General features: G+C 33.2%; 1 protein-coding gene across 1 annotated transcript; it reads right to left on the bottom strand.

Moving 5' to 3' along the window:
- Positions 1-1,805: 1,805 nt before the first annotated feature.
- LOC107831674 (cyclin-dependent kinase F-1) lies at positions 1,806-4,722 on the bottom strand. Its single transcript, XM_016659457.2, has 2 exons — positions 4,204-4,722; positions 1,806-3,120 (listed from the first exon to the last, which is right to left on the bottom strand). Exons 1-2 carry the CDS (start codon positions 4,687-4,689, stop codon positions 2,185-2,187), a joined length of 1,422 nt encoding a protein of 473 aa, XP_016514943.2. The 5' UTR covers positions 4,690-4,722; the 3' UTR covers positions 1,806-2,184.
- Between the last annotated feature and the right edge of the window lie 7,171 nt (positions 4,723-11,893).

Raw genomic sequence — 11,893 nt, 5'->3', positions numbered from 1 at the left:
TTGATATGTTGTTATTTTGTAGATAAAATGAAAGTAATTCAAAAATTCAATATTTCGTTTTAAAAATGCTAGTTGCGTTGAGTCTTCAACTGCGAAAACCTATACAATATGCTGCATTTTCTTGAGATTTTTTATTTTTTTTTGCTAATGCATTTTCTTGAGATAAAATAGGGTAGGATTATATCAGCCAACATCACCAGTCATATAATTGTCAAGTGACCAATGGTAAGACGCCATGTGGAATGGCATTAAGCGCCACCATTACTTGGGAAGAGAAGAGCGGGAAATTAGGTGGGCTCGAGAGCACGTGATTATTATTTTTATTTTATTTTTTAATATAGAGGAAATCTCTCTGCTATGTTTAATTTGAAGAAAATAAAATAAGGTACAATGCAAATAGTAGTAGTAATAGGTTTTGGCTCTAAAGGGTCCACGAGGACGTTGACTTTCCTCGTGCATAAAAAATCATTAATTCGGTTATTTACGGATTAATCAGTATTTATTTATTCCGAAAATATAAGTAAAAAAATTTAATTTTAGGGTATTTGTATTCTGAAAATTGAATTGAAAAACTGAAATTTAAGACACATAGGTTAATTCCTAAATAAAAGTCCTTTAAAATGATTATTTGATACCATTTCTGTACTTTTTTCTTGGCGTAAGAGGTTAGTGATCCAATGAATGCTGAAGTTTGTATAAAAAAGCACTTGGGAATTGGGATAGACGGACCAGATTTACTAGGGATATTTTTTCTCTATTAGTACGTTGGTGATAAGAAAATGAGCACAAAGAGACCGTGAGAATTGAACCCGCACATATCATGGGAGAAATTTTCACTTATATCACTAGACTATTAATCTTTGCAGTTATTAATTAGAGATTCAAGTGAGACCAAAGAGGGTATGGTTTTTTTTCTCCTTTATTTTTTTTTTGTTTGACAATCGACCATAAATCGTAATATTGAAGGAGGAAAGACAAAACGAGGATAATGAGATAGGAACTATGTACCTATATTTCGAGGACGGTTAATAATTCTTCAAAGAGTATGGTATGATGGATGAAATCATTCCACGCTTAATCAGAGGTCTCAATTTGAGCCTTAAGAATGAATAAACTCTTGGTTTGGAGTGAATCAGAATAAATCGGTCTAGAAAATTTTGAATACCAAATGGTGAAACCAAAAAAGAAAATATCGTCTAATATGTTAGGGATCATTTTGAGTGTAATCTCAAACTTAAAGGATTATTTTAAGTTTTTTTTTTCAGAATTGTGTACGTATGTCTTTTGAAATGAAAATTTGTTTTACCTACCAAGGGAAGTGGAAGAAAGAGACACAAAGCGAAACTGGGAAATAAGAAGGTTACCATGGAATAAATATGTTATCTTAGTGTTATTGCAAAGTCACCAGCTTTGTTCCAGTTCCACCAAAACTTTCTGGTAACATATTAGTCAATGACTAAAGGAAGAGAAAGTGCTTTTCGATGAAACAATATCACTTCCACGTTTCAAATTTTGAGGGGTTAATTTGCAATTGAAAAAAACAGTCCTGCGCAAAATGAGAGCAAAATCTCGAGGCTGCACAAGCAAAGGTACTGACAATATTGAGGACAACTTAATAACTATATATCCTTTAACCATGAGGTCTCGAGTTCGCGTCCCGGGTATGGAGTCACATTTGTTAGGGAACATTTTACCCCCAATGTGGGACTTCCCGGCACGAATCCGAATTTAATCGGGCCCCAATGCAGGTACCGGACACCGGATGGGAAACCAAAAAAATACTTAATAACTATATACCTGAAATTGAAACAGATGGGATCCAATTCTTCATTGAAGTAGCTGTAGAACCTTTTAAGTAGATTGTAGCACAATACAAGAAGTCTCCTTCAGCACAAAAACAATACTAATAATATAGACTTGCCGTTTACGTATATGTCTCAGTTTCTTAATTGCTATTCCAACAGAGGAAGCCACAATTGTTACAACTTACAAAACTTTGAGAAGCCCCTACAACAAAATATATGAAGTACTGCAACAAAATGATGATACTTGAATATCACATGGCAAACTGAGAATCTCTATCACTCTGAGAGGAATCGCTTCTACCAATGTGAGGACAGCTCAGCCACAAAATTTTGGGGAAAAAAGGAAGTAAATTTTGAACAAAATTATACACCCGGGTGCTCAAGTAAACTTAATTGAGAAACCATAATCAGTGGTTGATACTTTCACTGGGCCAAAATCATCAAAGTCTGAGTCAGAGTTAAAATCCCTATAATCACCTAATTCATCAGGTGAATCTTCATCTGCGCCACTATGTTTGGAGGGAATCCTCAGTTCAGACGATGGGACAGGCAAAGGATCTTCATTCAGATACTTGTCATGTAGTAATTCCATTGCCGTAGCTCTACCAGCCGGGTCAAAACATAGCAACTTTTTTACGAGCAGAATTTCGTCAGTTGACCTGTTGGATAGACATGCTTCTAAGCCAATTGGATTATCTACTTTACCAAATGAAATTATCTTGTAATCAGGAAGATTTGCGCAACCAGGCCAAACTTCTTCAGATAAGTTTCCAAGAACACTAAATATTCTGCCGAGTTGATCAATGTCTGAATTTCCAGGAAAAAGTGATTCCAGACGCAAAACCTCCGCAAAAATACAACCTAATGACCACAAATCAATCTCCGGCCCATAATTTGTGGATCCATAAAGTAGCTCAGGTGCCTTGTACCAACGAGTTCCAACGCAGGATGTAAGGGGAGGAAAACAATCATGTTCACCATCTTCAACATCGTAGGAATATGTTCCCGGTAAGAGATCTTCCTCAACATTACTCATGGTGCCTGTAGCTAGACAGGAAGTGTCTCCATCTTGAATATTACTATCTTTATCAATGTCATCCAAGAACCTGGATCTCAGATCATCCGACTCTCCAAGGCGTTCGGGTTGAACCAGAGATGCTTGCTCTTCAATAAATAGACCTCCTTCAGAAGACACATCTGATATGTGCTTGAAATGTGATGGACCGGCCACAGTTGCCTGATCGGGATTGCTCTGTACGTATGGCTGTTGATTGTCATTAGCAGCTACAAACCCGGGGACCAGTAGTATCCTAGCCTGTGTCATGTTGTGATAAAGGAAAGAACATTAATCAGAAGCGGCCTTGAAAAGAGTTCAGGTATTAGAGGATGTTCCAGCAGAAGAACAAAAGCACTATGGATATCCTGAAGAAGACCCTATGCTTGTGAGAACAAAGGTTATGCATATAGAGCTGGGGGGGGGGGGGGGGCGATCTAACGTGACTACTGTAGGTTCAATTAACTATTGCTTTTGGCTCGAAGCATACACATACAAAGAGCAATAACAACTACTACGCCGCAGTCCAAACAAGCTGGGGTCTGCTATATGCATTCTCAATGACCATGTTTCTCCATTTAAACTCCATATCAGGCCAAAGTTATACAAATAAGTTCTCTATATTTCTACTGACATATAAATCTCTGACAAGGCTAAAAGACTCTTAGAAAGCATAGGAACTAAAAAAACGTACTAATATGATTAAAACATATACCCAACTAATTGGTATCACCTATACAAATCATTTTCTTCTATAATGTCCTATCTTTCACTAAGTATGCATGGATTCCATAATATTGCCCAAAAGCCTGTTACCCTGAAATTCGGAACGGTCATTTTGTAAACGAAGAGTTAGAAGAACTCAATGTTAAGGACAACTTTTAACATTTGGACTTGATATCCAACAGGATCAATGTTCAGGTGGCCACCCTATGTCAATACAAGATATTGAATGTTTTCATCTATGTTGCGCAGACTCTCCAAAATGATGCCGCACCCATGTCGGATCCTCCAAAAATACACTACTTTTGGAGGATCCGACACGCACCTCGTGATATTTTTGGAGAGTCCGAGCAACATAGGTATAAAGTGGTCTTTAAATGAGTTAATCGCCCAGCCGACTGCACCTGTTGCTAAGCTGTGCCTGTAATTCTCTTATGAATTGCAATCAAAACTCTACTAGTAATAAACGATGAATATTTGACGAGGAACACATATTAAAGTTCACATCTTGACGAGCTCTGTGCATGTGGTAAAAGACAATTTTCTAAGCTCAAATAAATCAGAAATATCGAATCGAAATGGAAAATTTTGATATCTCGAAAAAGCAGAAAAACTGAGAACCTGGCCAAAATCAGCTAACTTGAGGACTCCATTATCAGAAATCAACAAATTTTCAGGCTTCAAGTCCCTATGTACAATCGAATTCCTATGACAAGCATCAACTCCACATAAGATCTGGACCATCCACTTCTTAATCTCCCCAAGGCCCAATCCATTTTCCCAATTCTTCGCTTCTTTTATAAGAGAGCTCAAATCTGTAGGCAAATATTCCAATACGAGTACAGCATCTTCATCTTCTCTCCAAAAATACTCGTATAAAACGACGACGTTTGGACAGTGCTGAAGGATTTGTAAGGCTTCGATTTCTCGACAAGCTGATTGGTAATCGTGGATTTCTTTAAGGGCGACGGTAACGGAGTCAGATCGCCGGCGAGCTTTGTAGACGTCGGAATATGCGCCGGCGCCGATTCGGTTGAAGATTTCGTATTTTGTGGTGATTTCTTTTCGGGTATGGATGCTCCAGCTCTTTTCGTGTGGAGGGTCCATTGTTAAGGTATTTCCTTTTTCTTTTCTTTCTTTTGGTTTGTTTTGAAGAAGAAGAAGAAAATTGGCTATGTCACGTGAGGTGGAGTCATTGCACGTGCATCGAAGTTAGACTAAACATAAAATTTTGAAAAATCCAACTTTGACTTTATCTTTTTCCACTATAAAACTATTCAACTTCGTTTGCTCAAAGCACAATTATTATTATTATTATTACTAGTCTTAGGGTTACCCCATACTGTTTTTTAAAAATCACATAAACAAATATTATTAAAATATATTTTAATTATAAAATATATATTAGAAGAAAATTAAAAATAAAGAATCAAGAAAGTAGGGATCGGGAGTTTCTTGTCATTGAATCCTAAAAATTATTTTTTCTTAACTCTTCAAGATATTACCGATATAACTATATAAGAATATTCAATGTGAAATCTATTTTTAAAGAATAAAAATATCGATTAATATTTTATTTGAGTTTCTTGATTTTATAATCTATATTACCAAAATAATAAAGTCTATGCAAAAGACAATTGAAAATCTTGAACCCTAAAGGAGAAAAAAGAACGTGTCTGGCCTAGGGGCGGCCCAACCCTAAAGCAAGTGAACACTTGCTTTAGGCCCCAAATATTTAAGGGCCCCAAAATTACTAGTATTTTTCTATATATAGTAGTATATTATTTATATAATTATCTTTTATTATTGATAAATTTATTTCTTTATTGTCATATTAATTTTTAATAACTCGATTTCTTCCTCTAATTAATATAACTAAAATAGTTTTCTGTCAATCTTATTTTACTTTTTTACTTAATTATATTTCTCTATTCATTAGTTGGTCACGTAACTATATCTAATAATCTAACTTATTATTTATTTTTCTTACATAAACTATACTCTCTCCGTCCCAATTTATATGAAAGTGTTTGACTGGACATGAATTTTATGAAATAAAGGAAGTCTTTTGAAACTTGTAATCTTAAATAAATCATAGACATTTTTGGGCTAGAAATCATCTCATTAATGGTAAAAAAAAAATCTAAAGTTGAATTGTTACCAAATATAGAAAGGGACTTACTAAAAAAAAAGGAGTCACTTATGTTTTCTGGGTTCTCCCATTTCAGTTGTGATGCAATCAACGTTAAATTCATTTAATTTTTTGTATTTTATAAAACTAAATTCTCATTTTTTTTAATTCCACATCCTCACTTGTCTAATTTTTAAAAAAATGATGTTCATATATATATATATATATATATATATATATATATATATATTAAGGCCTCTTATTAAGATTTTGCTTTAGGCCTCCGATGAGGTTGGGCCGCCCCTGGTCTGGCCTTGAACAAAATAACTCCATGTCTGTAAAGTCATGAGGAAAAATTACCTATTTCGCATAACACACTTTGACATATTTTTTAATTTCTTGCCAATAACTGTCCACCAAAATGATCACCTTAATTGCTCCATAAAAAAGGAGGCCTTTAAACTCAAGTAACTCAACAATTTCATATATAAAAAAAAAAGTCTAAAGGAGTATATTGTGAAGTAATAACTGTACATTTTATTCATTGACTCTTGAAAAAAAAATTAATACACAAGTAAATTTATATCTCAAATTCTAGGATGAATAATTTTTGAGAATTATACCTTGACAAACATATGCATATCTGATACTTGGCGCATCAATATAAACGCCACATACTGAAGAAGTAATACTCTTGTCGTCAAGATTTTTCCGGCTTAGCAAACAAAATTGGGAACTTGATCTTGCACTCTTTTTGATTCTTCTGTGTTATATATTGTGATTACATTGTTTCATTAGCTTTTAAGATATCAAGTTAATTCAATAGATAATGAAATTGAAATAAAATTATCTAACCAAAAATATAAACAATCATCTCTATCAAGTACCAAGAAGTTAGTCAGTTCAACTTAAAACTTATGAATTTTGAAGCTAAAAGATAAAAATACAAGAGGAACAACAAAAGAGCCAATTTACAAGGACCTTTTCGTCGTAGCTTCTAGGCTGCAGTTTTGATTAACAATTGACAAATTTTATCAAGAATTCTTTGATATTCGGTGTTAAATTTCTTATCTAATTCAAATTCATGTTTCTTGGACCTATTAGTATTAACTTATATATGGAATCTTCAAAAAGTATCGTTAACACCTCCTTTTATTTTTTTCTATCTAATATGAAGCCATCAAAATATCCTCTCTTATAAACAAACCGGTACATAAAACAAACACTTGAAATCTTGACTCCTTCTTAATTTTTTTCTTTTTATTTTTTTAATTTTTTTTCTTGTTCCTTTTCTAATTTCACGTGATTGTCATGCAAATCTTGATCTCATTCCCTACAAATATCAGTACACACTCTACCATTAGCAGTAACACAACCAGTTATGGAGCAAGAAAACATAATCTACGACCACCAAATCTCCATATATACTAATTAGAATAGAAATGATAATAAAATATTGGAAATGCAATAAAAATATAAGTAGCAAAAAAGATTTCTAGTACCATATGATACCAATATGGTATACATATATACCAATAGAGTATATGATTGCTCTAGAATACTGCTACAACTATCTGCGGCTATACTACTGTACCAAAATATTATAGGATGCAAAGAAAATTACATGCTCACATTGCAAGCTAAATATTCGCAAAACAACTTACTCATTCCGTATACTAACATGGTATATAGTTGTATGGGGTCGTTCCACCATATGATACCAATATGACATATAATTATACCAATAGGGTATACAGTTCTACTAGTTAATTCTCAGACAATAATATATGACTATACTACTATTACATAATACACATGCATAAAGAGAAAAATTAAAAAATAGTGTACCACATATTATTATAATAATATATTTCAAGATATTGTACTATAATATTATTATATAAATCAAACGCATAAAGAAAAATCAAAATGATTATATAATACACATGCATAAAGGAAAATTAAAAAATTCAAGATACTGTACTATTCTACTATTATTAAAGAAAAATCAAATAGTGTACCAATTAAATGTAACTAATACAACCAAAAAGGGTTCCAACTAACATATGATACCAGTATAGTATATAGCTATACCAACATGGTATATAGTTGTACGCAAAGGGTTTAAAAAAGATTTTTTTAATTCAATTATTAAACTGAAATAATATCAGTTGTCACATAATCTAATTAACTCGCCAAAACCTCAAATCAAATTTTAAACCCACCCTAGTTAAAATTGTATCGAAATAACTACAACCTCAACAAACCAATTTATGCATTTCAAGCTTCAAGGTCCTTTAATAATGAATTTTATTTTTATTATAATAAATCTCTGAAAAATTAAACTTGTGGAAGTAAAAAATGTAATAACATATGATAATTTAAGCTAACAAAATGACAAGCTAAAAATACTTTATGATGCAATACTAGCAGCTAATAAAAATTAGAATAAAAAATCTCAAAAAATCGTAAATTATATATTCATTCCAGCTCTCAATCTCAAGAAGCAATGAAAATTACAGAATTTTTAAACTTTTATTAAGAAAAAATAACACAAGGGAATTTTTTTTTTTAAAAAAAAGAAACAAAAAACTTCGAAGAAGGTGTTCAAATCTAATAACAACCACGCCACAAACTAATTAAAGGTCAGTTTGAGAAAGAATCTTTGGACACCCAATCAAATAAAGGTACAAGGGATAAGGGAAAACAACTATGGGTAGTCGGGTAATATTTTTAGTTCAAATATGTATAAATTGTAACAAATTTTTAGATGGGTAAACATGGGTAAATATTTTAATTTTCATAGGTAGTTAGCATAAATTGCTCTTTAAAAAAAATATGCTTTTATTTATTTATTTATTTTAAGTATGCAATTTGCGCAAAATCCTTAAATGGAGACAAAATCTAGACAGTAGCGGGAAACAATGTTGAATTTTGTGAATTTCCTCGTTTAACGTTAAAGATATTAGAAAAGGAACACTTTTATATGTTCATTTTAGCGCTACAATAAAGAGGAGAAGAAAAGGAGTATCGAAGAGGCTATTGCTTATTCCACTTTGGTGTTTAATTTCTTTTTATTCTTCTATTCAAACTGTTAGGCTATTAAATCTGAAATTCAGAGACTATCTTGGGACAGTTTTCAACTAAACAGAAGTAAATAATAATTTTGCGAAGTTGACAGTCATATGAACTAATTAAAGTACATTGAATGAGGGAACCAACATATTCCCTCTGCCTTTCCCCAACTAGTTATGGTACAAAACTAATGCTATATGAATAACTTAACTATGCCTCAATTCTAAACTCTGTGTCAATATTTATGAAATTAATACAACATAAGATCCACATAACGTTTTCTAAGCATCACAGCCTCCACACACGACCCCCTACTATTGGATAAAAATGAGATAAGTATTAGATATTGAACAATTAAGTAGAAGAGGAATCAACATATGGTGGAGATTTTCAAATTGTGAATAGATAGAGAAAATACTTGGCGAGCTGTTAAAAATGCAAGTAAGAATGCCTATCGTTAGTGAGACCAACCAATGATGCGGAAACCACAATATTAAGCATATAGTCAACAAGTTTTTGAGACCATTCTTTAATAAGATTCTGGCTCTAACCAAACGAAGATTTTAAACTTATTTACCCGGTTTATCTAAGTTTTCATATTTATAGAAAGTAACTAAAGTTTTTTTTACAAAATATATGAAGATGTTTGTTTAATCGTAAAACGGTACAGTTAAATTTATAACGTGATTTATAGACAAGTGAATCGATTTAACCCAAAAATACGAAATGAATAATAATAGAAATAAGATTATGAAATGAAATTAGAGGAAATACAAGTCTCGATATGAACTTAGCCTCTTCGGTGGCAAAAGTGTGAACAATATTCAAGAATAAAACCAATCTTAGATTTTTGAAGAGTAACAAAGTGTTAAAGATTGTAGCATTTTGAGAACATTTTCATAGCTTGTTATATGTCTCTGCACCTCTATAGCTTAGTGGTCTCAAACCTATACAAGGGCTTTGAAGGGATAGGGGAAGAAAAGAAAACAAAGAGGGTCATTTTCTTTTAGGAACATGGCTCCTCCATTCGCTTGCTTATGAACTCGTAGCTTCGCCACAAGCGATAAGGGGGGCTGGGAAGGCCGACGACTACATGAGGCCGGAAGCTTTCGTAGAAGCTTTACCCCTTGCTTTACAAAGATAGTTATGAACTGACTAAATGACTAGATTCTCCCGGAATGCTAGCTAAGCTAATCGTCTTAGTTCCCTTCAATTAAATCAATAAGTTTTTTGATTGAGGGGGACCTCGGTCCGGGAAGGGGAGAGTGGCGGGAAGGGGAGTGTCCGAGTGGTCAAAAACGACATACTGTAAATCTGTTGAAATTTTTCTACGTAGGTTCGAAACCTGCCTCAACCTGCTATAATCCTCCTGACCTTTAGAAAAACACATAAATATAAAATCCATACGCTAAATACTTAGGCACCCAAATCAGAACTTAAGAAAACTAAATCTATTTGAAAGAATCAAAGCAAGTGAAAGTACCTGCAGTACTATCCCACAATCTCAAATTGACAATTAATTTTCCCATCCATAGCTACATTAGCACCGAAATTATCAAACACAGTAGGAATATAATCCTGCAAAAAAGCCACAAATAGATTATTAAGACAAACAATTTTTCAAGAGTAGCTGCATTTTTTAGTAGCTTGCTTCAATGCAACCCATGCCAAACAAGAACATCAATTCCCAAGAAAAAATAACTAAAAATGAAAATTTGGAGAAAAAAACATGAAATCCCACATTTGAAATTCATAAATATGTTGACCAAAAAAAAAAAACGGTGCATATATATTGACTAGACTTCTAGTAGTAAGAGTACAGTTTGATGTTGTGTAACTTACGTGCATGTCACGAATATGAAAAACTTAGAGGGACCCCATTATCCACAGAGTTTTGGAAAGTGTGCCAGTGCCCATAAGAAACTTTTGTTATAAAAAACAAAAAAAATACTGAAAAATTAGAGGATTCTTTAACATGGCAAGAAAGAAAATCACGGTGGCAGGGGCGGATTACTGCCCAATATACGGGGCACGTAATCTCTTTCTGTTATATTATATCTGTTTGGCTCTCGTGCTCCAAAAAACTGAATAATGCACTTGGTTGAATGAAGAGTTATTTATCTAGAGAAATATGAATTAATTTTTACTTAATATATATTTTTTCTCCTTTCTTTAGTGGTGCACCCATATTTTAGAATTCCTATATCCGCCTTTGTACGGTGGAAAACATACTACTAGCGTAACAAATTAGCATGCAGGTTTTCCCAACAGCTCCATCCCCTACAGTGACACATTTTATGAACTTTGAAACGTTCATCTCACAGCTTCTCTATTTTTGAGATGATAGAAGAATACATATCACTCCCTTGGTGTTTCAGAAAGAAAACATTAAATAAACTAGTAAGGAAGAAAGATTAAGATGTAGAGACGTGTCAAAGGGTTTCTCTCACTTGGCTTTTAAAGCATCTCAATAAATTTCAAAAACGTTTAGATGATAGAATATTGGCCAAATACAAAGACAACCCATTAAATTTGGCCCAATTTTTTATTTTGACACTCTAACTCAATCTTGTTCCATTTTGGTCCTACAACCCTATTTTTTATGTTTCACTTTAACACAAAAGCTGAAATCAGTCCAAAAAATATGGCGTGTGTATACACACAAATCTGATGTGTCATGTGTAATAATATCCAATTAAATATTGCCAGCTGATTTTTTCATCCATGCCAAACGGGTGTACTCTAATATAACTGACCCCGACCCTATTTGGGTAAATTAAGGCCGTTTCTCTGTGACAAAATCCCTACCCGACTAAAGCTCCTTCACAAATCCCTAATCGCACATGATGAACCCGTCGATTTTTGATGGTTTCTTCATCATCTGAAGATGAGAACGACATTTTCACCAACTATTTCTTCATATTCATCAACTATTTCTTCATATTCACATGACAACCAACCTCACATTGAACAAGCAGAAAACAATACATATTTGACTAGAGAGGAAGAAAACATTAATCTAGGAGATGACAATACTATTTTGCCTTCAGATCTGGAGAGTAGTGAATCTGAATTAGATGCTATACCTGAGGAAGATGATAGTGA

This window comes from Nicotiana tabacum, chromosome 21, assembly GCF_000715075.1.
Source record: "Nicotiana tabacum cultivar K326 chromosome 21, ASM71507v2, whole genome shotgun sequence".
Taxonomy (NCBI): domain Eukaryota; kingdom Viridiplantae; phylum Streptophyta; class Magnoliopsida; order Solanales; family Solanaceae; genus Nicotiana; species Nicotiana tabacum.
This window is presented reverse-complemented; position numbering and strand designations above follow the sequence as displayed.

What these genes read in the sequence shown, in the direction of transcription:
- LOC107831674 (XM_016659457.2), bottom strand. Translation starts at nt 4,689, where the DNA reads ATGGACCCTCCACACGAAAAGAGCTGGAGCATCCATACCCGAAAAGAA. An exon ending in AGTTAGCTGATTTTGGCCAG is followed by an intron (nt 3,121 to 4,203) that starts GTTCTCAGTTTT and finishes AACATGACACAG; the next exon opens with GCTAGGATACTACTGGTCCC.